The sequence below is a fragment of the Colletotrichum siamense genome (assembly GCF_013390195.1).
Source record: "Colletotrichum siamense strain Cg363 chromosome Unknown KSG_Cg363_contig02, whole genome shotgun sequence".
Taxonomy (NCBI): Eukaryota; Fungi; Ascomycota; class Sordariomycetes; order Glomerellales; family Glomerellaceae; genus Colletotrichum; species Colletotrichum siamense.
The window spans coordinates 4,878,744-4,905,123 of NW_023501015.1; the positions used below are offsets into that span (position 1 = coordinate 4,878,744).

General features: G+C 53.6%; 8 protein-coding genes across 8 annotated transcripts; 3 read left to right on the top strand and 5 right to left on the bottom strand.

Moving 5' to 3' along the window:
• Window positions 1–392: 392 nt before the first annotated feature.
• On the bottom strand, window positions 393–2,251 carry CGCS363_v003248 (Heterokaryon incompatibility protein 6, OR allele; the record flags this gene model as incomplete). The annotated part of the gene is made up of 3 exons (XM_036635097.1): window positions 393–399; window positions 476–2,042; window positions 2,113–2,251. The coding sequence occupies 3 exons, from the start codon at window positions 2,249–2,251 to the stop codon at window positions 393–395; spliced, it is 1,713 nt and encodes a 570-aa protein (XP_036500511.1).
• Window positions 2,252–3,033: 782 nt separating this feature from the next.
• On the top strand, window positions 3,034–3,606 carry CGCS363_v003249 (uncharacterized protein; the record flags this gene model as incomplete). Its single annotated transcript, XM_036635098.1, has 2 exons — window positions 3,034–3,204; window positions 3,259–3,606. The coding sequence occupies 2 exons, from the start codon at window positions 3,034–3,036 to the stop codon at window positions 3,604–3,606; spliced, it is 519 nt and encodes a 172-aa protein (XP_036500510.1).
• Window positions 3,607–4,079: 473 nt separating this feature from the next.
• gpi3 (Phosphatidylinositol N-acetylglucosaminyltransferase gpi3 subunit) lies at window positions 4,080–5,592 on the bottom strand (the record flags this gene model as incomplete). The annotated part of the gene is made up of 2 exons (XM_036635099.1): window positions 4,080–5,058; window positions 5,114–5,592. 2 exons carry the CDS (start codon window positions 5,590–5,592, stop codon window positions 4,080–4,082), a joined length of 1,458 nt encoding a protein of 485 aa, XP_036499533.1.
• Window positions 5,593–5,957: 365 nt separating this feature from the next.
• On the top strand, window positions 5,958–8,582 carry dbp6 (ATP-dependent RNA helicase dbp6; the record flags this gene model as incomplete). The annotated part of the gene is made up of 1 exon (XM_036635100.1): window positions 5,958–8,582. One exon carries the CDS (start codon window positions 5,958–5,960, stop codon window positions 8,580–8,582), a length of 2,625 nt encoding a protein of 874 aa, XP_036499534.1.
• A 239-nt stretch (window positions 8,583–8,821) lies between these two features.
• Window positions 8,822–9,571, bottom strand: CGCS363_v003252 (putative oxidoreductase; the record flags this gene model as incomplete). Its single annotated transcript, XM_036635101.1, has 1 exon — window positions 8,822–9,571. One exon carries the CDS (start codon window positions 9,569–9,571, stop codon window positions 8,822–8,824), a length of 750 nt encoding a protein of 249 aa, XP_036499531.1.
• Window positions 9,572–13,894: 4,323 nt separating this feature from the next.
• Window positions 13,895–17,955, top strand: CGCS363_v003253 (Calcium-transporting ATPase 2; the record flags this gene model as incomplete). The annotated part of the gene is made up of 4 exons (XM_036635102.1): window positions 13,895–13,973; window positions 14,076–14,809; window positions 14,864–15,374; window positions 15,425–17,955. The coding sequence occupies 4 exons, from the start codon at window positions 13,895–13,897 to the stop codon at window positions 17,953–17,955; spliced, it is 3,855 nt and encodes a 1,284-aa protein (XP_036499532.1).
• A 4,846-nt stretch (window positions 17,956–22,801) lies between these two features.
• Window positions 22,802–23,321, bottom strand: CENPX (Centromere protein X; the record flags this gene model as incomplete). The annotated part of the gene is made up of 2 exons (XM_036635103.1): window positions 22,802–22,849; window positions 22,917–23,321. The coding sequence occupies 2 exons, from the start codon at window positions 23,319–23,321 to the stop codon at window positions 22,802–22,804; spliced, it is 453 nt and encodes a 150-aa protein (XP_036499529.1).
• A 929-nt stretch (window positions 23,322–24,250) lies between these two features.
• aac (ADP,ATP carrier protein) lies at window positions 24,251–25,782 on the bottom strand (the record flags this gene model as incomplete). Its single annotated transcript, XM_036635104.1, has 4 exons — window positions 24,251–25,060; window positions 25,214–25,290; window positions 25,415–25,436; window positions 25,747–25,782. The coding sequence occupies 4 exons, from the start codon at window positions 25,780–25,782 to the stop codon at window positions 24,251–24,253; spliced, it is 945 nt and encodes a 314-aa protein (XP_036499530.1).
• Window positions 25,783–26,380: the final 598 nt, after the last annotated feature.

Sequence of the window (26,380 nt, forward strand, 5' to 3'; positions counted from 1 at the left end):
TGCCATGCCCGCAGAGAGTCTACGACGGCTCATTCTTCTATATTAATATCTTTAGTAATTTCCTTCCAGAACCCACGAGTCTCTGTGGTGAATGATAACTAACCGTGCAGTCTGTCTGCCTCATCAAATTCTAACATTTGAGTCGGACGTTGCCTTGAGATGCCGAGGACTTTTCAAACAAACTCGACAAGTGTTTTCTTCAGGACTTTCTTCTCAGAGCCTGTAGCTTGAAACGTCTCACCGTACATCATTCCATGAATATAGCATGACCCAAGGATGCGGTACTTCCGTTGATCCCCAGCGATTGGCCTTATTATCAGAGGCGGTTGAACAGTGGGAATAACACAAATCAAGTCGCCGGGTTGAATCAGAGGTGTCCCGGTTCCGCTAAATCACAGGCTTCAATGTCAGTAATGCTCGAGGTTGCATGCGCACTTGCATTTCAAAAGTTCCAGCAAATAAACAGATCACTTACCAAAATCCGCCCTTGGTTGTGAAGAATTTGTCACCATTGCAGCATCTCACAGCCCGCTCCACAAACGAAACGGTCCGCGGATCTGCCGCTGAATTCCACGTCCGGAGCCAGCTTTCCCGACTCAGGTAGTCGTATATGAGTGGGCATTTCGCCCGACAATGCTCCTCAAAGCTGCGAGCGATTGCTCCGCTTCTCGGAAGCTTGCTCTCAGTTTGTACGGCATGTAAGAGTGTGCAAGCAAAGGCAAGGGCTTTGTCGGGATACGCCAGTCCAACGTCCACCTCCGTCTTCTCCAAGATCCCCCAATACTCCTGTATGATGCTCGGCTCTTGGGAGAGAAGAGACCTCGCAAGGTCCACGCTGATCTTGACCTCCTCTGCCGAGTTGTCGTCTTCCTCGGTACGCTCTCTTCCAATCACCGTCCCGCATATCTCACCACAGAGATGAATGCTGTCAAGGATGTATGCGTAAACCTGAAGAGATGAACCCTGTACATCAGATCCTCTTGAAGTCTGTTCCACGCCCCGAGAAGCGTCATATCTGCTATTGATCGTCCAGTGTCGTCGGCTGTTCAACCGAGGGCACCACGAGGGCCCCTCAATCAGGTCTTTAGGAAATCGATGCCAAATTAGGCCTAGAAACCGCAGGGAACGGGAGCTCATCTGCGAGTATAGGCACAACTTCAGCTCTGCTAACGTCCTGGTATAATCAGCCTCGATCAGAAGCTCCCCATCGCCCGACCTCGCACGCGGATGCCCGAGGAAGGCATATACGAGATCCCTCTTATCCGTAGCCCGCTGTCCGCCCCTCGCACGGAAAAGCACATCCTCAAGTTCCAACACGCCGCCGTCCTTCTGCAGCCGCGCAATCCTCTTCAGAATGTGCGAGGACGAGTACCACGACCTCTCAACGTCCTCCGTGAACGTCGCCCAGACGAACCGGAACAGGCTGATGATGTGGCCCGCCTTGAAGACGAGGCCGCGCGTGATCTGGTTATTCCGCACCCACGCCGCGACGAAGTCCAGGACCTCGGTGAAGTCCACCGTCGACCTGCCGTACGCGAGCAGCGCGCGTCGGGCGAGCCCGACCTCCTGGAGCACCCAGACGCGCTCGAACCAGGGGCGGTTCAGCATGTCCACGGCGCTCTGCAGCCGCGCTCGCGTGACGGGGCCGTAGCTGCCATCCGGGGGCGCCCATCGCTTGATGGTGTGAGGCGAGATTTCAAAGTGTCTCATGTGCTTTGCGGCGACGAGGTTGAAGTCGCGGATGACGCTGAACGCTTCTTCTGCGGCGCGGCCGTCTTGGTCGTCGTCGCCGAAGCAGATGAGTACTTGTTTGGCCTGGGAGTAGATTTCGCCCATAATGTTGACTTGGGAGCTCTTCTCGAACTTGTCATGCTGGTTCATGCAGAGGGCGTCGACCCAGAGGTGACTCTGCTTGGTGGGGTGTCTGACTTGGCGCAGGGCTTGGAAGAGGTTCGTAGTGACGGCTACTGAGACTCCATGGCAGTTTATAGTCTGGACCTCGTCGAGGTTTCCCCAGACATAAGAAATTGCTTCATAAGGCTCTATCAAGGCGACTGATTAGCAAACTTGGTTTCATACATAGTCATAGTCCACACTATTCTGGATCATCACCTGTGTCGTAGAATGCTACGGAGCGTAAAGAGCACTTTATAGGGTCCTCGAAAGTTCCCGGTTCAAGAATCAAGATTCGAGTCCATTTTCCAGGTGGCAGAGGCTCGTAACACAAGAGTGTGCCCATGGCCTCAGCCATCTTGCGCAGAGGAGACTTGGCAATCGCGAAGATGCCGGTTCGAGGAGGTGCTTAGCCTATTCTGGCCATGAGACGAGATCTCACTTGTAGTTGGTAGAACTGCATGCAACTAGGGCCCACGCTGCAGGGGCATTGCACCCTATCAAGACACATCTAATAGTTCTCTCACCCACAGCTGCAGTTGTCTCACAGATCCACGATTGAAATGCGCCATTCTGGGAGATCTCTGCAATTAGAGCCTGGCCCTAAAGAAAACAAAAAGACTGGTTCTATGCTTCTTTTGTTGAAAAGACTAGGTGAATGTATGATTTGGCGCCTCAAGCAGTCTTAAACTTGAATAGAAAGTGTGAAATGTTCATTCTCATGTATGTCCTGCTTAGACAGAGAGAAAGCGGGGGTTGAGACAGCAGAGGGGAAGAGTATGAATTCTAGTACAGACAGATGTTTTTGTTAAACTCGTCTGACTGACATACATCGCCTCGGAAATCGTAGCCGTAGTGCCACATGAAAAGTAAGCGGTCTCATGATCGTCAACATCGGCACGACCAAACTTGTCTGAGCGGCTTACTCAACGCGGGGTTGCAGAAGCCGCGGTCAAAAGCATGCACCAGCATTATTAATCTCACTGCTCCAATCCAACTTCGAACTGCCTCATTCACATGCCTGTATCCAAATTAGTGACTATTTGAAAACAACTTGCAAAGGGGCACCAGACCCGTAAAAAGATCCATAAACTCACATCCTTGATTTAATCCAACAACACGTCCAGTGCAGACACAACCATGCCTCTATACGAAGTCGCCCACGCAACTCCTTTGAGCCAGCCCCAGCAAGACGCCCTCGCCGAAGCAATCACAGAACTCCATAGCAAGAAGTTCACCGTCCCGCGCATGTTTATCAATGTCGTCTTCGTAGACACCTCAAACACGCCGACATACGTTGGCGGCAAACGGGTTTGTTGACACCTTTGGTACCTCACCCCAGACAGCACTAACACAATAGCATAGCGTCATTCGAACCGCATCACAGGCCGCACCCGCAAGGGCTCGCGCACTCGAGATGATTTCAATGCCCTCTGCGGGGAGATCCGCGCTGCGTGGGCACGCATAGTTCACCCAGACGTCGCAGATGGAAAGCTGCCGCCACCAGAGCTTGAGCTGAGAGCCGTCTTCATCACAGGCGAGCTCATTGCAGGTATGAAGGCCAGTTTCATGACCCCGGCCGCCGGAGAGGAGCTTGCGTGGGCCAAAGAGAACTACCACGCATTCGAAGAGAGGGCGCACGCGGGAGACGAGGATTTTGTGGATTTGGTTTCTGAGCTTCGGACGTGGCCTGGGTTTGATGTTGCGCGCTGACGAGGTTGTATCGAATGATGAATTGCTCAAGACAAAACGTTCTCTCGTTAAGTTCGTTCAATTATGATTATGGCTGATAGCCTCTGGTAACTGGTCTACTATGTGAGGCATACGCCATTTTACTTTCTTTCTTGAATCTTCTCTCATGCCAGCGTCAAGGGCGCGTCTTCGTTCATCAGTTTCATTCGATTGGTGATCTGAAACTCTCTGGATTAGATCCATGGGCGAGTTCGCAATGATTCAGCTTGAAGATGTCAGATGATTTCGAAAGGCACTGTCCCAAATCTTGGATCGAGACGTACCCTGACAGACTAATGTCCTTGTATCGGGATCATCCGACACCAGTTGCTCCCTGGCTTCGTTCCTTAGAAGGACGTTTGCAACGCCCAATTTATGAGGCGTTTATTTTCATGGCGGTCATATCGTTCTCCCTTGCCGCGGGGTATTCGCCTTTTCGGCAAGCTTAGTAACAATCACCAGTCGTTCCGATGAGGCCAATCTTCCTTAGAGTCTTCTGTCTCGTCGACGACTTTCCGCGGCCACTCAGGACATATGTCGATCTTATCTCGCGGGAACCAAAGCTCCAGAAGAAGAAAGAGGAGGTAGTCGATGATGCAGACGAGGCAAAAGAGTTTGCCAGCCCAGATACCACAACCGTAGTACCGCTTTAGCCGATCGATGAGCGCGAATGAACGCACTCGACTGGCGCCGTTGGCAGCGTCAACACCGTAGAATTCGGCCTCGCTCAACTCTCCAGAGATACCGTGGTAAACTCGCTCTGTTCGAAGGGCTACATTCGTCCAAGAATACATCTTTTGGACTTGCTCGTGGAAACGCTCCGTCCGCACCTTATTGGCCCTCAGAGCAGCAATAGCCTTTCCGGTCGCGAAAACGAGGTCGTCTTCCTCTGGTTTTGCGAACACGGTCATATGTGATGGCAGCACCTCGGGGATGCCTCCGACTTGGGTGCACACGACATACAAGCCGCAGCTGGCTGCTTCAACAATGACGGTTCCGAAGGCTTCAGTCAAGCTGGGGTGTAGGTAGATGTGGCCGCGAACCATGACGTCCCGCACCTCTTCGTGGCGGATAGGCCCTAGCATCTCTACCCTGTCTTGTAAGACATTCTGCTCAATCATCTGCTCAAGGTCAATGGCCTTGGGGCCAGAGCCGGCAATGATGAACCTCGTGTTGGGGTGGTTTTGAAGAATACTGGGAATGGCGGCAGTCAAAAGATCTGTGCCCTTATTGTAGAATAGACGAGATATGACTACAATAGTGATCATATCGTTCGGGCCCAGATGATGAGCTGGGGGTGGGTTTTGCCCGAAGGACTGTCCGGTCTCGGTGGACGGGTAGTCGAGGGGGCGAAAGTTCTCGGCGACGACGGCGTTCGGGATGACTGAGACCATCAGAGGGTCAAGTGATGCTCGCAGAACAGTGTTCTCTTTGCTGCGTCACTAAATTAGCTTGGGTGTAGGAGAAACGATACGCGGCGCAAACATACCAGGTGTGGCTGACACAGACGACGTGGTCCACGTCGCTGAGGGAGAACTTGAGGATCTTGTTCGTCAAGATGCTGGTAGCATCCGCGAAGCCAAACAGCGAGTGATCTGTGAAGACGGTACGCAAACCCATGGTCCTACCATGGAGAATGGCCTCATGACACAAAGTACTCAAGCTCGCATGGCCGTGGACAATTTCGATCTGCTCTCGGATGAGGATGTTGCGCAGGATAGGGAAGGCCGAGAAGACGGTCGGGAAGGTCGCGGATCGGAAGACAACGAAGAAAGGGACATGATAGACCCTAATTCCGTTGGTCAAGTTGCGCACGCCGCTGCGGCCCTCGTATGAGTGGGTGATGATGATGACTTTGTGCCCGCGATCGATCAGCTTGGTCGACAGCTGGTAGATGTGACTTTCGACTCCTCCTGGCTGCGGAAAGAAGAAGTCGCTGACCATGGCAATATTGTATGTTCGAGCCATGTTGATCGGCTAGTGCTCGGCGCGAGCATCTGTCACCTCCAGAGATATTGACGGTGCATTGTACGCGACCAGATCGCGCATCCGTCGTCGCATTCGCGAGTGATGCAGTAGGGAGGCATCTCAATGACCTGCTAACTCACTACCCCCCCTACTGACGTTAAGCTCTAGCGTGGGTAGGGGGCATCTGCTTCACTGCGATAAGAAGTTTCGGGCAGGTGGTATAAGGCGGCAAAATCGCGATAAGCAACTGCTCCCAACTTTTTTTCGAGACTTTGCGCCAGGTGCCCCTCCGACTTGCCTTTGTAGCCAAGCTGCGCAAACCTCCAAATTGGTCCGAACAGGTTCGCGAAGGCGCAATTGACAAGATGTACGCCCGTTACGTGCCTCCAAAGAAAAATGCGGCTGCAGCACCTCCCGTGGCGGCGCCGCCTCCGCCGCGCGAACCAACACCTCCTGCTCCAGAACCAGCACCCGCGATGAACGACGCAGTCAGGACGGGAGAGAACACCGCCAGCCCGTATGCACGATATGTTCCCTCAAAGAAGCCGAAGTCGCGACCGTCGATTGTTAGTGTAGCTCCGGAGGACGCGGAAGCTTTGTCTCCTGCGATGAAGCGCAAGCACGAGGTCGAAGTCGAGGCCGAGGTCGAGCAGGAGACGCCGGCCAAGAAGAAGAAATCCAGAAAGTCGGAAGAAGTAGCGCCGTTGGACGACATGGATGTGGACACGCCGAAGAAGTCCAAGAAAGAAAAGAAAGAGAACAAGGAGAAAAAGAACAAGAAAGACGATTCAGAGGAGCCACAAGTTGACGCCATGGATACCCACGCAGACGACGAGGACGGCGAAGGAGGGGAGGCGGGGGAGAAGAAGAAGAAAAAGAAGAAGAGGGATTCGGACAATGCGGATGGACGCGATGACGAAAACGTCGAAGAAGTAAAGGAAAAGAAGGACAAGTCTAAAAAGAAGAAGAGGAAAGACGAAGAGATTGCCGAGGAAGACGACGCCGTCGCAGCGCGACACAAGAGCGTTCTGTCCAAGGCATCCAAGTACCTCAAAAAGGCTGCCGACGGTTCCCACGACGAAGATCCGGAGAAGATGGAAGTGGACGAGGAAGGAAAGGAAGAGACGGAAGAGGTGGAAGAACACGGCCTCGAACCCCTCCCGCAACCCGAGCCCGTCGCTCTCGATACCTCGAAACCCTCCTACGAGACGCTGCCACCCTGGCTCGCTGCGCCCATTCGAGTGGCGCCTGACACGCGGACGCCGTTCTCTGAGATTGGCATCAACCCGAAAGCAGCTCAAATCTTAGAATCGAAGGGATTCAAGGATGCCTTTGCCGTCCAGACCGCCGCCGTTCCGCTACTTCTACCGTCTTGCAAGCACCGTCAAGGCGATCTCCTCGTCGCGGCTGCAACTGGTTCCGGAAAGACGCTGGCATACGCTCTTCCCATTGTGCGGGACATCAGTCAAGGTGCTGTCACGAGGCTCCGCGCTCTTATTGTCTTGCCGACGCGTGAGCTTGTCAAACAGGCGCAGGAGGTTTTTGAGCTGTGCGCCGGCGCATTCGATGGTCGTGACCAGAAGAGAGTGCGCATAGGAATCGCCATTGGTAGTCAGCAGCTCAAGTACGAGCAAACAAATCTCATCGAGAGGGAAGAAAAGTACGACCCTGAGGCCTACCAAGCTGCGAACCAGCGGGAGCTCGAGGCGTGGAAGGATGTTGAGGAGGTAGACCCTGAGACCGAAGATTCCACGAGCAGAGTGAAAGCTGGCTCGTTGCCTGATCACATCGTAGACTACACCTCCAAGGTTGACGTTCTGATCTGCACTCCCGGTAGACTGGTCGAACACATCAATCTTACCCCAGGATTCTCCCTGGACTACGTGCGTTGGCTGGTAGTCGACGAAGCCGATAAGCTCCTGGCGCAGAGTTTCCAGGGCTGGCTGGACGTCGTCATGCCCAAGGTGCGGACGAAGAAGTTCAGCGCAAGAGACTTCCCCGACTCCAACCTCTCTGGTGTACGCAAGGTTGTTCTGAGTGCAACACTTACGCGAGACTTGAGCCTGCTAAGCGGGCTGCAGCTTCGCCGTCCTCAGCTCATTGTCCTGGAGGGCGAGAAGGCGGATGGCACTGCACCAATCGCCGAGCACACTCTGCCCACGCTGCTGAAGGAGTCTGCCATCAGAGTCCACGATGCCAACCTCAAACCTCTGTACCTTATCGATCTGCTATTGGGCGGGCATCTGATGTCCGAAGCCAGCTCCAAGGCGGAGGCCACTCCTACAGCAGAAGACGACGACGACACGTCTTCCTCGGACGGGTCCTCCGATACCTCATCAGACACTTCTTCAGAGGCAGATTCGGACACCAGTTCAGAGGCAGACTCCGACACTTCCTCAGACTCAGACAGTTCCTCAGACGCCAACCCCACACCCTCCAAGCCTCCGAGAAAAACACCCGCAGCCTTCACAACGACGGCCCTAATCTTCACAAAATCAAACGAGTCCGCTCTCCGTCTCTCCCGCCTAATCTCCCTCCTCCACCCTTCCCTCTCGCCCTTCATCGCAACCCTCACCTCGACCCAAAAGACGTCCGACCGTCGCCGCGCCCTCCGCGCCTTTGCCTCGCGCCGCCTGCGCCTGCTGGTCGCATCCGACCTCGTCGCCCGCGGTATCGATCTGCCACAGCTGGACAACGTCATCAACTACGACCTGCCCGCCAGCGCCGCCGGCTACGTCCACCGCGTCGGCCGTACAGCTCGTGCGGGACGCGCCGGCGCGGCGTGGACTCTGGTTGAGGACGGCGAGAGCGGTTGGTTCTGGGGCAAGATTGCAAAGGCCAGCAGCGGGATCCGGCGCGCGGCAAAGGTCGATCGCTTGCGCATCGGCGACCCGGAGAGCGGTGGGTTCGCGGACGAGAGGGTACAGGAGTACGAGGATGCGCTGGAGAAGTTGGGCAAGGAAGCCGGCGAGGCTAGGAGGCACAGGTAGTGCATTTGTTGTAGAATTTGATAATAATACCATTCCAAAGCGTTTTGAGAATCCATGTGCCTTTGTTTCTGTACTGCGATCACACACTACACATGCTTTTGAACTCGCTTGAATTGCAGATGGTTTCTATATCGATGTTATACTTTGGGCGACATCTATCTAATTGAACACTTCAAACGACTCGAATAGACACGGGCTTGTCACAGTATGGCACGCAAATCAAGCTTCATCTCCAAGACCTACCATGGAATCTCCCTCCCATCATACAAAAACAACTTGCCGCTGTCCTCAACCCCCAACCCACCCAGCAACTTCAAAATACCCCCAGCACAATCCGCAACCTCGACCTTCGCCCCAGGACCCCCCGACTTCGTCTTGACGTGCCCAGGATCAACCGCAACCACAACCACGCCCCGCCCCTTCAGCTGCATCGCCTGGTGCACCGTAAGCATGTTCAGCGCCGCCTTGCTGATGGCGTACGGCGTCAGCTCATGCGGACACACGCCGCTGGTCACCCACCCGAAGCTGCCGGCCCCGGACGTGATGTTCGCCACGACGGTCCTTCTGTCTTGCTGCTCGCAGTCGTGGAAGAACGGGAACAGCACCTGCAACGTCCGCGCGGGCCCGACGACGTTGGTGGTCATGTGCGTCTCCAGCGCCGCGGCGTCGAGGCTCAGCGCCCTTTGCTCGGTGTTCTGCAGCGTCGCGGCGTTGTTGATGAGCACGTCGATCTTGTTGGGACCATCGCCCACCGCGGCGGAGACGCGGGAGGGCAGGGCGGCGAGGGATTCTGGCGAGGAGATGTCGCATTCGAGGACGTGGACGGCGCCTTTGCGGTCGGGGGAGGCTTGGATGGCGCGGAGGCGGGCGAGGTCGGCGGCCAGGGAGCGGACGAGGGCAAGGACTGTGGTGGCGGGGCGGAGGCTTAGCTGGGCGACGTATTCGAGGCCGATGCCGTCTCTTGCGCCGGTGATTACGTATGTGGGCATGGCTTGATGTGGGATGTTTCTGACTTGGGCTTTGGGTTTGAGGCTTGGGTTGCACGGTGATGTTGCCAAGGCTGTGGAGGATAGCAGGTAGGCTTTTATGGTGAGCGTGGCTGATTATTTTCGTGGTGTTTTTGATTCCAAATTTAAGGATGCTATCCAATAACGGATGTCACATGTGTAGTCTGACTTGGACGCGGATTTCATATTCCTGTTGCTCTCTGTAAGCTGTCTTCGCATTGCGCTTGAAGGCTGCACGAAGATGACGCTTGGTGGGAGAACATCACCACGAGGTGGATTGGTAATGCGTAAGCATCTTCAGCGGCATGGTAAATAGGCTAAATAGAGTTCTGAAGAAAGGATTCGGCAAGTGGTATGCCATTGGAGAGATGACAATGTAAGCACGCGACATGCGGCTCGGACTGAATTGCGATGGAATGATGCCTGTCAGGCGCCGGAGCTTTCACCTTTTGACTCTCAGCTGCATTGTTCACTTATTCTTCATACTCATTCGGCTCTTTCGGTGTCATCAAGGGTAATCTTACCAGATCTACTGTGGTCGAAGGCGTCACCCTAGCTAGCATGGCCGGTCTTGGTGGAAACCCGGCACCTGCAATGTAGGCCCCGGCGTGTGCACGGTGTCCGGGTCCGTAAATGCGGGTCCCTTCCGGTCGGAACGGAGCCGGATGTTGATATGCGCGGGCCGGATCAGCTTGTTCCGCTTCTCAGCCTATGTCGATCGGGCTAAGCTGATGAGGCCATCTCGTAAACGAGTGTTCACAGACTGTTCCTTTTGGCACCTCATGCACGGTCTCACGACGCCTCGAAGCTGGATCTTACCCCTTTCTCTCCCCCCTACTTCAGCACCTTACCCAAACTATCAAAGCAAGGGAGCGGAAATAATTTTCTTGGATCCATTTGCCTTCGTACATCGTTTGCCTCGTTCAACGCTGTGCGTACTGACACAGCCTCCAACGACTCCAAAGCCAAGACCCAGCTAGGAGTCGGCAAAGCTGCCAGCCGGGCAACATTATGTATAGGCACATTAAGACCCTTCCTTTGTGTTGGCGGTGTTTGTCCGGTACTTGGGCAGAGTCGGTCTGGCATCGCTTGGCGCGGGCGGCGAAAGCGTTGGCAGAGCGAGGCACAGAGGCGGTCGGGGTCCCTTAGCTTGGCCGGGGGTTAGTTGGCTGGAAAGGCAGACCGCCACAAGCCACAGGGTTCACAACCATTGAAAATTGAGCATCAAACTTCAAGATCTTGAGTTTGAGGGGGAGCTGGAGTTGGAGGTGTTGGTCGGTAGTGTCTTCCGAGTTCAAGGTTAGAATTCAGCCTGACGTCAGAGGGGTTACCCCTGCGATTTGCTAAGGAGCTCAGAGTTTTCCTGAGGGTTTGACAGGCGCAACAGGCTATCAAACACAGCTTCATTTTAGAAGCGTCTTGGCAAACAGCATTATCGTAGCTGGCAGCGCCAGCATCGCGATGTGGGAGGGCACGTGTGAATGCTCTGTTGTTTGGATGGGTGCCCTGCCAAGACGCTGTATTCGCTGGAACTCTGCCTCCCCTCTCGCTTCAGGTAATCCGTGAGTTTGGCGGCCTGTTTTGTGGTAGTGCAGGTGTTGAGTGCACCACACCCAGCATGTGTTTCTGTGTGATTTGTGTGATTTGAATGATGTCAAACTTGGTCTTGGCAGGCGGTGTGTTGTGCAAAGAAACAACGCAAGGGAAAAACAACAAATCGGAGGTGACGGGGATAATCAGTGAGACGACCAAGGGTGGCAGTGCAAGAAGATTGTCCGTCCGCCGGGCGATTTTGTGGCATCGTCATTCAACAGTAGAATGGATATCCATCCATCCCTCTCTCCGGGGCGGCAGTTGCCATCGACCTGACGGGTGGAACCATCAGGCCTACTTCCCGCCTTTTCTTTTTGGCTTTTGGAGGTGAAGTTCCGGTTGGGTGCAGCTGGTCGGTGACGATGGCAGGTTCCAGGGGTGTCGCCGGCTCCGCGGATTGTTGGTGTGGACTGGGCCCAGCATCAGTTGGAGACGCTGAGTTCAGCATCTGAGCCTTTCTGGCGCATCTCTCGAATGCCAATCCTTCTCCAGTTTCAAGAAAGATGAGTGATTTCGATGATCCAATGACGGTGTTGGATGGATGACGGAGAGTTCTGGCAAGATCAGACCAGGTCCAGGTCATGGTGGATGCTGGGATGGCATGGCTGCTCAGTGGAAGCTAGATCATCAAGCTCTCGCCTCACCTCAACCGCTGGCCATGTGCGGGACAGCATGCACCGCTGCATCGGAAGAAAGGGTGCTGGGTAGCATGGCGGCAACAACGTGGGGACGGGCATGCGGATCCCTTTCGCGGGAGGGGAGGCCGGTGTGATGGCCTATTGATGTTAGGGTGATGTGTGTTGGGTAACTCGGGTTTCAATGTTTCTCGCGCTTGCGCTTTCTCAAATCTTTGCAGAAACCTCCCCGCCGGACTCTGACTCTGCAGAGCACTGGACGACATGGCAAGAGCTAACCTCGGGGCTTTGCTGCCAAGGGCCGGACTGTGGCTCATGTTTGCGGTCGGCGGCCTCTTTCGCCAATGTCTCGGCGAGCGGCTCATTGTTTCTCGCGAAAGCCCATCAGTCCACTCACTTACTGCCTGCCCTGATGCCCAGAGCTTCGCTTCGGGTGCTCCAAGCTCCCGTCCCGTCCTGCTTCCATTGCTACTGCTCTCGTCTGCTGTGTCTGCCATCTTATCGCTTTATCTAAGCATCCGAGGCATTTCATGGAAGGTGGGTGTCATTTTGGCTGCAGCTTGGCGTCACTCTGCCGAGGAAAACAACAAGGAAAAGTTGTAATAGCTACTAGCTTGCCAGAACACTTTGTACGCATGAGAAAACGACTTCCTCTGAATACTGACCCAACCTGGCTTAGAGGCCGCTGCAAGGCAGCACGAGCCAGCCATCTAACTCGAAAGATGAGTTTGAATCATTTTTTAATTCCACGGTGGCTTGGCGCCCCCTTTCGTGTATTTTGTCGTCAAGTCATGTATGAGCAGCGCATTTCTCGCTACAATTACCTGGGTCCATGATCCATCATGATTGATTGATCGCTTCTCTCCCGTCCCTCCCCTGCCAGCACGCTGATGAGCGCTTCTTGGCATCATCACCTGGCCAAGCCGTCGCTCAGCAGCCAGAGGTTCCTCTGCAGCTTTACGTATAAGGCGCCAGTGAGCTTCCTTGGCAGCTCCAAATGCTTGGCAGCACCATGCTTTTGGTCTGGCTACTTTCTGGGGCTGTGCCTAATGAGCCAAGCCAGCCCAATGGATGGCCCAGCCAGTTGATATCTCATCACCCGAGCCAGACTTTAGGAGTGCGAGAAGTGGGCGCCGGATGCATGTTGTGGCCCAGCAGCCGAATCTCTCTTCCTCCCAAAGTCCTTCTACTCTCCGTCGACTCCCTACCCAGGTAGTCTCTGAAAACCGAGTGGTCTCGTTACCTGACCTGCCTGACCTGATTGCTGTCTTTTGGCAGGTGCTTGTTGCCATCGTTGCTACCATCTCCTGTTATCCGTACTGCACACCCATCGGCGCCTTCCAGTAACACCTTCTGGAATAACATCATTCACCCACGTCACCGACCTACCTTGGGTTGCCATCGTGACTTTTGTACCGCCTCGCCAGTGGGCTGTTCATCGAAACTGCCGCCGGTTCCTTCTCGTTTTCGGAACTTCAGCTCCCAACCTTACACTACACGCCTTCACCTTGTCAGTTTGCGCCAGATAATTACCGCCAGGTACCGGTCTGAAGAAGGTTTGCAAAGCCACCACACCTTCGATATTGACCCATCAAACGGCCCGCTCCCCAGATTTTTGTCCCTCGACAAAATACGGATCACCGCTAAAGCATCACTCGCCACTTATTCACAGCAAGCGGTCTCCCTGGACCGTCAGACAACTCCATTTGAATACCACTTGGTCTCCCTTCTCCCTCGCATAACGCCCCCAAAGCATGGACGCTGAGAGACCGGAATACCCTCTTCGATTTTTCAGAACCTCTGGCTCTGTTTGATTGCTCACTAGCTCACCAACTTCGCCCGTCTTACATACATCACCTTCCGGCTTTGTTTGCGCGCGACCACATTCACCGTTTACCTGTGGCCATCCTTTCAGCAAGTGTCCGAAAACGACGAACGCCGAGACTGCCACGCCAACAAAAACAAAAGAGACAACACCTTTTTTTTCTTTTCCTCTTCCTCATTTATCCTGAGCTCCATCACCTTTGCAGCGATCACACGAGGAAAGAGGAAATACGAGGCATAAACCACCAGCATCATGGCAAGAGGCCCCTCTCCGCTGAGGCGGCCTAGAGCGCCTACCATCACACTCGATACCTCCGCCGTCAACGATCAAGGTATGACGCCATGTCGCATTCCACCCCTGGATCGCTCTCCGAAAGAAACCAAAAAAAGTTCGCGTCCTGGGTGTAAATACTAATGAACGCGTCGACATGCAGAAAACGACCACTCATCATCGTCACCGTCCTCAGACCACGGCGATGAAGTGAACAACACGTTATCAGTGCCCACAAGAAAGTCACGCTCAGGATCATGGGACTCCAATAACACGACATTGGCCAAATCTAAAACAAACGACGGCACCGACAAGGGATCCCCCACCGTCCAGCTGTCCGGCTCGCCGAAAGGTTTCGGGGATAACCCAGACGCCCTGGCCCCGAATCCCGGCGAGGAGGCATCATTTAACGTCCAAAACAACCCATTTGCCTTTTCACCTGGCCAAGTATCAAAGCTAATTAACCCAAAAAGTTTAGACGCGTTTGTCGCCGTTGGAGGTTTGGCTGGCTTGGAGAAGGGTTTGCGGACGGACAGACGCGCCGGTCTGAGTTTGGACGAATCGCGCCTCGACGGCAGCGTCAGTTTCGATGAGGCAGTTGCCCTTGGAAAGAAGATCCAGTCGCCGACGGAAGCAGTATCGACGGACGCACTGCAACAAGACGCAATTCACCACGGAGATGGCTCAGGCAAGGGGTTCGACGACCGCAAGCGAGTGTTTGGACAAAACATTCTGCCCGAGAGGAAGTCAAAGTCACTGCTACAGCTCGCCTGGATTGCTTTGCAAGACAAGGTGTTGATTTTGCTCAGCGTGGCAGCTGTGGTCTCACTCGCACTAGGACTGTACCAAACATTCGGAGCCACCCACCATGGCGACGACACGGCCAAGTTGGAATGGGTGCGCTGCCCCTGGTGATATGATTATTGAATGAGAAGCTAACAGAAGCGCCAGGTCGAAGGTGTTGCAATTATCGTCGCCATCACCATCGTTGTCGTCGTAGGATCTCTCAACGACTGGCAAAAAGAGCGCCAGTTCCGCAAACTCAACCAGAAGAAGGAGGATCGTGTGGTGAAGGTGATCCGTTCAGGGAACCCCTCCAACATCTCGGTTCACGACATTCTGGTTGGCGATGTTATGCTCCTTGAACAAGGAGATATCCTTCCTGTTGACGGTATCTTCATCGGTGGCCACAATGTTAGCTGCGACGAGTCTTCGGCAACTGGCGAATCGGACCTGATCAAGAAGGTCCCTGCAGATGCTGTAATGAAGGCTCTGCACGAAGAGGAAGTGAACCCCAAGAAGCTTGACCCTTTCATTATTTCTGGAGCCCGAGTCCTGGATGGCGTCGGAACGTTCTTGGTTACGGCAGTCGGCGAGAACTCAAGCCACGGCAAGACAATGATGTCCCTTCGCGACGATCCTGGCCTGACCCCCCTGCAGCTCAAGCTGAATATTCTTGCGGGTAAGTGGCCTCGTAGCTCGGTGCCCATCTACTTATTAACACTCCATCAGGCTACATTGCGAAGCTTGGCAGTGGTGCGGGTTTGCTGCTCCTGCTCGTTCTGACTATCGAGTTCCTGGCCTATCTTCCCCAGAACAGCGACAGCCCCGAAATGAAGGGTCAGCGATTCCTCCAGATTCTCATTACGTCCATCACAATCATCGTTGTTGCAGTTCCTGAGGGTCTCCCTCTGGCTGTCACCCTCGCCCTTGCCTATGCCACGAAGCGAATGACGAAGGAGAACAACCTCGTCCGTCACCTTCAGTCCTGCGAGACCATGGGCAATGCGACAGTCATCTGCTCCGACAAGACTGGCACGTTGACAGAGAATGTCATGACTGTTGTGGCCGGCACATTGGGTACCGGAAAGCTCAAGTTTGGAGAAGGAGACGAGCAATCTAACTCACCCGAGGCTGAGTCCGCCGAGGGCCAGGAGCAAGCGCAGGTTACCAGAGACGACAAGAAGCCCGAGAGCAAGTCTACGGCCAAAATCCCCATGTCCAAGCTTTCTTCCTCCCTCGACCCCGAATTCAAGGATCTTGTTAAGCAGTCTGTGGCGATGAACACGACCGCATTTGAGACGGAGGAAAACGGCAAGCATGAGTTTGTAGGAACGAAGACGGAAACCGCCCTGCTCGACTGGGCTCGCAAATGCTTCGCCCTCGAAAAACTTGCCATCGAACGCGAAAACCATCCTGTGCAGCAGCTATTCCCCTTTAACTCCAAGCGAAAGTGTATGGGTGCCGTCGTGCGCCTGCCGGACAATAGATATCGCATGTTTATTAAAGGAGCACCCGAGATCCTTCTAGGACAATGCACACACGCTGTTGCCGACCCGACGCAAGCTCCATCCTCGAATGCGATGGAAACGCACCAACAAGACGATATCCGACGCACCATATCCGAATATGCATCCCGATCGCTCCGCACACTCGCCCTCGCCTACCGAGACTTCGACCAATGGCCACCGAAAGACGCTCGGAAAGAAGAAGATTCGCAGAACATCGAGTTCTCCAGCGTCTTCAAGAACCTCACCTGGCTGGGTGTTGTTGGTATTCAGGACCCTGTTCGAGCTGGTGTTCCAAAGGCTGTGGGTGATTGCCGTATCGCTTCCGTGTCCGTCAAGATGGTCACTGGTGACAACGTGGAGACTGCGAGGGCCATTGCGCGGGACTGTGGTATCTTGACTGAGAAGGGCAAGGTCATGGAAGGAGTTGAATTCCGCCGCATGGAAGACCGAGAACGTACTGCGATTGTGAGAGACCTTGCCGTCCTAGCCCGATCGAGCCCTGAGGACAAGAAGATTTTAGTCAAGGCTCTGAGGAGTCTCGGCGAGGTTGTTGCAGTCACCGGCGATGGAACCAACGACGCGCCTGCTCTCAAGTCAGCTGATGTTGGTTTCTCCATGGGTATCACCGGAACTGAGGTCGCCAAGGAGGCTTCAGATATCATCCTCATGGACGACAACTTCTCGTCCATCGTCAAAGCCCTCTCCTGGGGTCGTGCAATCAACGACGCCGTCAAGAAGTTCCTGCAGTTCCAGATTACCGTCAACATCACAGCTGTGGTCCTCACCTTTGTCACAGCTGTGGGTGACGCAGAGCAGGAACCGGTTCTGAATGCCGTTCAACTTCTTTGGATCAACCTCATCATGGATACCTTCGCTGCCCTCGCTCTGGCCACCGACCCTCCCACAGAGAGTATGCTTCACCGAAAGCCGGAGGCCAAGACAGCGCCTCTCATCAACACGCCCATGTGGAAGATGATCATCGGCCAGTCTATCTACCAGCTCATCGTCACCCTTATCCTGCATTTCGCCGGCCCAAGCTTCCTCCACTATCCTACAGGCCAGCAGAAGACACTTGTTTTCAACGTCTTCACCTTCATGCAAATCTTCAAGCTCGTCAACAGTAGGCGAATCGACAACAACCTCAACATCTTTGAAGGCATCACGAAGAACAAGCTCTTTGCTCTAATGATGACCATTATGGCCGCCGGGCAAGTCCTCATCGTCTTCTTCGGTGGCGCTGCTTTCAAGGTTGAACGACTCAACGGTCCCCAATGGGGCATCTCCATCGTCCTCGGTTTCCTGTCGATCCCCGTCGGTGTTCTCATCCGCCTCGTTCCCGACTCAGTCTGCGTGGCCATCGTCAGGCCCCTCGGCAAGGTCTGGGCTAAGATGCCCAAGTGGAAGCGTAAGAAGAAGGACGACGACGAAGAGGACTCGGAACAGTTGGGAGGGGTCACCGAGGCACTCCTGGAGATCCGCGAGGACCTGGCGTTCCTCAAGCGCATCAAGGGAGGAAGAATCAACCATATTAGCGAGGTCATCATGAAGCCTCGTGAATACAGGGAGCGCATTCGAAGCCGTAGTGGCTCTAGGTCCTCCAGCCGACATAATGTGTCGCCCATGAAGTCCGCCCTTGGCATGCCAGGTATTGTGGCAGCCAGTGTTGGAGGACTGTCACCGGTTGAACGACCGGTATCAAACGACCGCCGAACCACAGAAGGCGGAAACGAGGAGGAAAACCGAGCCACCTGAATTTCCCTGTCTCAACCAGACCTCCTCCTCTAACGATAGCCTTACTCTGTTTGGCATGTCACCATTGCATCAACAATTGCTCACCTTCCTTGGAAAATAGGGGGTACTGTTTGCCCGAGCGTGTTTTCACTTTTTTCCCCATTCATCATGTTACGAATGACCGACCGATCGCCCGAAATGTACTATTGCTTCTTTTTTCCTTGGACCGATCGAGATAGGACAAATACCAAAAGGCTTCTTCATGTACGATACTCAAGACCGATAGACCGAATTAGTGCGCCGCAAGACCGAACGTTCGACCGTAAAAGTAATCAAATCAATAAAATAATACCACTAGATGTTCTTTTCCCACTGTGCGCGTGTTCGGAAGAAAGCTTCTGCGCTGGTGCTGTCGGACCAGGTTCCCTGGCCGCGTGGTACCAGGAGTTGATTTGTTCATGTACTAATCTCTAGGCTGACAACTGATCAGAGAAGCAATATTGAGGAGTAGGATCAAGAGAGGTAACTTCATTCATGTTGGCATTGACATGGTCTTTTATGGGCAGGTTCATGGTTCGGCGAGGTCATCACGCAGCAATATCCGCCAGCAAGCTTATGTTAAAAAAAAGAGAAAAAACAATGGGCGGCCACCGGAAATATGTAGAGCCACCTAAACAAACTCGAACCATCGAGCTCTGCCGAAACCAGGCATACAATCCACCGCTAGGCTATCTTGCGACGGTGGTCGCACCCATTGTTGAGGAAGGTGGGAAGGTGAGTTGGCTATGAGGGAAGGAAGGAGCACTTCAGCGTTTTGGCCCGGCTAACACTCCACCTCCAGGCTCCCAGCCCTCTGTCCCTCCGATTGTCGAGATTCTGGACGAATCGGAGTTTTGTCTCGTGGTATTTCGATACTCAGATAGTGACGGATATTGCCATCGTCCACAGGACTGTGTTTTCCTCAGAGTTGCCATCTATAAATGAGAAGGGGTGCTCAGAAATATCCACAGAAGGGGCACAATGGCGCGAGCGCGTTGGGCGATTTCTTTGCAGTCAGGGGGCATACAGTCTTTCTAAACGTAAACCCTCCGAGCTTCGTGAATTCTGCCCTAGTGTGTTGTATACGAAGCGAATGACTCTAGCTATTGAACTGTCAAGAATACTAGACAAGCATCACAGACGGAAGACGACGAAGGATGCCGCAAGCTTTCCAAAGTGTTGAGGTGATGGCGCTGGTTCAATCGCAATCGCAAGACGACATGGACTGCTGTCGCAGCTAATGCAATACATTCAAGGCCACTCAAATCTTGCAATTATGCTCCGCCTCAGAGGCGGATATTGCTTGGTTGCTTAAACTTTCGCTCGGGGCGATGCCAAACTCTTTAAATACTTCGGATACGTCGTCGCGACAACAGTCCACCGGAACATTGCACAGTTCTGTACAGAGTCGAGTCAATGTTCGAGCTGTTTCAAGCTCTCCAGGACAATTTGAGCGATTTTGGCGTCGACCTTCGATCAGCGCCCTTTATTTGAGCGCAATGCAAAAGGATGACCAAGACATCGGACACATATCACACCGCAGGGCTCACAAGAGAAATAGGGAGCCTTCGCTGAGGTGCCTTTTATTCTGCCACTTGTCATCACTCAGCACTTATTCATTGCTCATTCTTCAGTTCAAGGCGGTAGATACATTTATATATCTGTGAGGACTCATAATAAACTATAGCCTTCCGTCAAAATCTCAATCGTTTGTTATGTTGAATATGAAAATTTCTGGTAGAGAGAACCAACATTCGTTTCTATTCAGGGAAGCTTCTGGCTTCGGTTTCTTAGGCTTTTATGCCATGATTTATAATCGTGAAACGGTGCAGTAAATGTTGTTTGAGGAGAACAGCTCCCAGTATGCGTCTTCTGTGCTAGACGTCATGGCGATAGCCGATCGTGAGACCTAATAATGAATACTTCCGCTCGTTTAGGCAGCCTAATACGACAAGAGATACGCTCAAAATAAGGGTGACAGAAGTCGACAAGCTGGCTACGGCAAAGTAGAACCAAAAAACGGCGCGTTGACAGATCTATTAGAAGATCTTGGCGCATTGGTCAACATGCTCCTACGGAGGCTTATAACAAACACTTGCAGAAGGTTCATCTCGTTGCCTAATATGTCGCATTGCCAGAAGAGACCTCTTTTATATGTGATTCTCACAATTCCTCACCACATGGACGTTGATCGTGAATTGCCGTTCGCTAACCACACCACTTCACACCACTTCACACCACTTAAATATGTTCCTGAGGTTCTAAGAGTGATCTGACAGAATGCTTCCTAATCCTCGGCTGGGAGCTGCGTTAGGAAACTAAACTGTGTGATAACCTCGAGCAAACACAGACAGGTTGATGATGCATAGAAACCCCCGAGCAGACGGCTGCGCATACAAACATGCGTTATTCCCAGTCATTCCTCTTTGCTTATGTGTACACGTACTGACTATAATACTATAAAAGCTGATGCTCTGATGGACTGGTGACGTGCGGATTTGTCGAGGAAGCACTATGCCTTCGGTGTTGGATATTCAGGCGGGCAAGACATGAATGCATCAATGAACCCGATGGTCTCGTTGAGTGCTTCTAGGTCCTGCTTGATTTGCCTTTGGTTTTTGACTCGATGGTCCTGCGCTGTCAATAGGCCGTCGTACAGGGGGCAAAGCACCACAATTGAACTCCACTCAATATCTAGTATTTACAGTCACAGATGTCAGTGTGTCTTGGGGTCTTTGAGTGATTCTATTCACGCTCGAAGTTTAGCGGTCATCTTTCCTGAATGAGAAGGAAGCTCGGGTTAAGCGCGATGGGAACGAGCATGACCCCGCCACCGCCGTGCGATTTTCTAGATAGATTGGATAGTCTATGAGATGTTATCAGTGACTGGACTGTATGTGGTTGCAGTTCCTTGTTTCTCATGCCTGGCCCTGGTGATTTATTCATGAATACGACTGCGGGGTCTCAACTCACGACATCATGCTGTGAGCCCTCATCTTTCAGAAATAAACGGGCGTCGATGTACATTCATTTCGAATGGCAATATGCTCGAGCCATAGTTACCGACAGACACCAGAATGGGAAAATGTGGATTGCGGTCTGTGATCATAGGTAAAACCTTTCCTAATTAACTTATAGAGAACACGTCTTTTCAGTGAGTGCATCAGCAGCGATTCCTTCTGTTACCATGAGGACTAAACCGTGGAAAGATTATGGGAATAACTCGTAAATTAGCTGTAGTCACTGGGATAAGGGTATATCAGCAATGGCAAACTCGAACAGAGCTTGATCTCCAACGATTCCACCAGAAGACGACAATTTTTCTGCCTTCGTAGCCTCCATCTCGTCCGTCAACTGTCCTTATGACTATCACTGCAGACATGATATAACAGTCACCGTCACCGGAGAGGTAGAATGGGTCAACACTGAAGTCTGATGATACGTTGAGTTTACACCCCCGGAGGCGAGAGACAGGGAGGCGAAGGAGATCCCCAAGTTCAGTCTCCGACTCTCATCCGTAGCTGTGGGCCTACAACAACGGGGCATAATGAGTCGATAAGTGCCACGCTCACAGGAAATGTTGAGCACTGCGTACAACTGTGCTCGATTTGTCGCGTTGGGTCTTCATTTACTTGCAACTCATACCATCCTTTTATATGCGTAATTATCCATGTCATTGGTGCACCTGTCGGTCCAGTCGGCTGAGCGGTTTCCAGCTCCTCAATGCCGACATTCAAAAAGGCACGTAGTTGAGCGAAGTTCCCCCTGAGTGTCACTTCTATAAAACCGATCGGTGTCCTCTGGAACACCGCGGGAAACCCAATGAGAACCCAGCAATGTCCGCGGCACTTGGCATCCATGATGAGCACATGGTCATGACAGTACACGACGTCACGAGCAGCAAAACTTGCGGCACCGGTGCGTTCCGCTCGGTAGTGCCAGCCGTCGCTCTCCCCTATCTCTGGTCCTCTATTCCATTCACTGAATACTCGATGAATGCGACGTGCAGATCAACGTAAGTCAGTATGGTCCCTTGTCAGAACAGCTCCCGGATGCGTGGCCACAGAACTCTTGCCATCAATTTGCGCATTGGCGTCGAAGTCGATGAATTACTTAGTACCTGAAGGCTCTGTGAGATGAATCTATGTAGTCCACCACCGGGGGATTCGGGCATCTGTGGCCACGCTCGCCATCTATGATGTATATAATGGCAGTATGTCTGTCGCCTGAACTGAATCCGTCACCGCAATCGAGCTCTGGACTACCAGTGTTGCCCCTGCCGTGTATTCTCGACTTTAATCGCCGATGTACAAAACATCAAAGCCCAGACCCGTCTATCTCATGGCGTCACTTCGTACGCTCTTTCACTTCTCCCCACTTTCTTTCTGCTGTTATTCGTGTGAGATACTTGGTCGATTCTCACAGGTCTGGGCGACCTAAGCTGTTGGCATAGATGAGCATACCGATTGCAAGGCAGGCTAAAAAAAGGGGGCAGGCAGATGAGATGGCTGCTACGGGTACCGACATTGCCTGAAGAGCTAAGGGGAGAGGAGTAACCCTGGTGTTATATAGGCATGCGAGGATGGCAGGCGGGAGCAGAAGAATTTCACGGCGCGATGAGACAAGTGGGCTGGACGAAAGTAACGCAAGCGTAAGTTGAAGACCTGAAGGTAGTATGACGATCGAGAGGAAGGTCGTTGTAGACCCCTGACGATATAACTTCCGGCCCAATGTTCCGCAGGACGAACTCATCGTGTTTTCTTTCTTTCAACATTCTAACAGCAAGTAACCCGGGGTATCATAACTCATTAAACACATAATCCCACCCTCAAAAGTCCATCAGCAACTGCGGCGCAATCTTCTCTAGATCCTCGACCTAGCCCCAAACACATGTTAGCAATCAGAAGTCCTCTGTCCCTCTGTAAAACACATAGGTAACTCACCTCAAGGAACCCGCCCGGCCTCTCATGCACACACCGCGCAATGGCCTCCCTCACAAAGACATCCATGTACTTCCCCGCCGCCGCGTTCGCGTCCTTACTAAGTCGCGTGTCGTCCTTCTCAAAGAACTCGTGCAGCAGCCGCGTCAGCAGCTCCGGCGGGATCGTGTTCTCCGGGCCCTCCTGCTCTTCTTCCTCCTCCTCCTCCTCTTCCTGCTCCTCGTCTTCGACCGCCCGGGAAGCAGGGGCCGCGTCGCTGTCGGAGAGCTCGAACGGGCCCGTTGTCTTCTTGCGGGGCTGCGCGGGGGCAGCGGCTTTACGCTTAGTAGACGCGGCGGTCGTCGAGGCGGGCTGTGTTGACTTGGAAGGGCGACCGCGCTTGGCGGGTTGCGCTGGTGGTCTAGGCATGGTTGCGATCGAGGCAGAGTAGCAGACGCAGACTTCGTGAAGAGGAAGGTAGTCGTGTGTCGTGTGGTTTAGAGAGCGGGTGGCGTGTCGCGGCAAGGACGTGAGTGGGCTGAGAGAGAATGGCCTGCGGAGAAAAGAGAAGACTGTGTGCCAGCTCTTCGGGAAGGACCGACCCCAAAGTAAACAGAGGAATGGCAGGTGTCAGTCAAGGGTGCTGCAGCGTAAAGTAGGTCCGAGATCTGATCTGACTTGAGATCAGGCGATCTAGGCGGGGAGTAGCAGCATGTGGGGGAAGGCAAGGGAAGCTTGAGCCGAGACGCGACTTCTGGAGTGCAGGCGCGACGGCCGGGCGCCTGCCACTGGATTGGCCAATCACATGCGAGCGGCGTCAAAGCTTCCAATATTTGAGCCACATGGCAACAAGGACAGGAAGCAAGCGAGGTCACCACGAAAAATCTAGTGCACAACAAAATCGTAGACACAGGGCAGAGCACGTTTCAACCAAGGAAATCTTCCCATTCTACCACGAAGGGGTCTATCAAGCGTGTGTCATGCAATACCAAGGAAAATCCATCAGGATAGACCAGAAGACGGTCGAGTCCAGCGGAGACAGGGTTGCGTGAAGGCATGCAATCGAAAATTGCTTTAGTGTACAAATTACAGTGGATTAGGTAGCAAGCAAAGCTCTTCAGGTCATGGGTAAAGAGAACGCCTTGCCAGATGCCAGTCTAAACCACGTAGGACCAGCAGATCCAGACAGCCTTCCAGGTCTGTATCATAGTCCCTCCGCAACTTTCATCCCACCCCTTTTGTCAACCATTTCCTCATCTAATCCCAGCCACAGCCACGAATCCCCACAGCCCGGGTGTTCGCCAACTGCCAACCCGCCACCAGATGAAGTGTTTATACACGGAGAGGTGTCATGGCATTTAGCCAGAGCCACCCTTGAAGGCCTTGCCGAAGAGCAGGACCTGGAGCTGGTCGTAGATGGACAGGACACCAGCACCGGCGACACCACGGAGAATGTTGGCACCAGCACCCTTGAAGAGAGACTTAACACCCTCCTTGGCGACGATCTGCTTGCCGGCGTCGAAAGTGCCCTTGTACTTGACGGCCTCACCAGAGGTCATCATCATGCGACGACGGATGGTGTCAAGAGGGTAAGAGGCGATACCGGCACCGGTGGTGACGAGCCATCCGAGAGCGAAAGAGGCGAGGAAGTTGTTCTGGAGGGAGCCGACGAGGAGGACGGGCTTGATGGAGTCGTACATGCCGAAGTACAGACCACGGTAGACGACGATACCGGCGACGGAGGGCATGAAGCCACGGTAGAGACCGGCAATACCGTCGGAGGCGAGGGTCTTGCGGTAGACGTCAATGAGACCGTTGAACTGGCGCTCACCACCCTTCTTGGCGTTCTTGTTGTCGTTGGCCAGACGGGTACGGGCGTAGTCCAGGGAGTAGACGAAGAGGAGGGAAGTGGCACCAGCGGCACCACCGGAGGCCAGGTTACCAGCCATCCACTTGGCGTAGCCGTCCTTCTCCTTCTTGTAGCCGAACATCTTCTTGAACTTGTCACGGAAGGCAAAGTTCAGGGCCTGGGTAGGGAAGTAACGGATGACGTTGGCAGTGTTACCACGCCACAGGGACATGACACCCTCGTCGGCAGCGGTACGCTTGAAGCAGTCGGCGATACCCTCGTACTTGCGGTCCAGACGGCCCTGCTTAAGCATCTCATCCTGTGAGGTTGTTAGCGGCTGTCGCTGCTGATGGATTGTGGTTGAATGTGACAGGGGCCAGGGTCACGTGTCAAGCGAATTGACATTTTACCGGGGGTACCCGGGTGGACCTGGCTGGCCAACTGTCAACATCGCAGAAAAGTTCTCACTAACCTGGTTCTGGATGAGGAGCTTAATACGCTCGATGGGGGCAGCAGCAGTCTTGGAGACGGCGGCAGAGACACCTCCCACTGTTGCAATTGTTAGTTCGTGTTCAGGAATGAGGCTGTGTATATCGCGCCTTCCCGACCCAGCTCGCCGAAACCGGGGAGCTGAGGGGAGCAAGACGTCGATGTCGAGATCAATTGAACGTACTGAGGAAGTCGGCCATGAAGGGCTAGAGGATGAAACGTTAGCATGCTATTGTCCTTTGATGTGATTGTATCCCATTGCTTGACACCGAAAAGAATTGTCGTTGTTGGCATCGAGTCGACTCAACCACCGCCGATAAGCTTGTGATAAGCCATTGTCGCATCGAAACAGGTCGACGTTCGCAAGACCTTGCCCTTGCAGTTGAGGGCATTGTTGATATCGATGGCGGGAGATGGCAGGTCGCTGGTGGGTGCAGGCGGCGTCGACGACAGCGAGGCAATTCTTTTTTTTTTCGCGCAGCCGGGAGAAGGAGGGGAAGCGAGGGTGAAGCTTACCGGCATGCCCAGAACGCGGACTTCTTCCTTAGACATCTTGGCTGTGGTATCTTCTCAAAAGATCAACCTTGGAGAAAAGAATGAGCGGAGATGGACGGAGGAAGGAGAAGGATGTGAGGGAAAAGTGCGAGTCGAGAGAATTTAAGTGCTCCGACTGTAGCAGGTTTGAGGGAGGGAAAAAAAATTCCTGCAGGGTGGCCGAAGAAGGAACAGCTTTTGAGCGAATCTTCCCGGGCGCGCTAAAAAAGGAGCAAGGGCCACCACAGACAGGCTCAGGGTGGGAGAGCGAAGGTGGGCGCCGTCTCCACACTCACAGTCCGCCGTGTCCTCTCGGGGCTCCAGAGTCTGGAAGGGGCCCCACCCGCCCCCCTTCCACCTCCCCCCAAATTCACACACTGGAGTGCTCACTCGCTGGGAAGGTGCAGGTCGACGAAGTTTTCTGGCCGGGCAACAGCACTCTGGCGGCCCAGTCCAGGTGCCTTCTTGCTGCCTGAGGCTGTAACGCTAGTCTGCCATGGAATTGAGATACCGGTTCACCCCGAGATTTGCACGGGGACTCCGCTGCAACGAGAGCGCACCATAGCCGTAGCCGCGAGCCTCCAGCTGTCTCTCCAGGCCTTCGAAGGACGCTGGG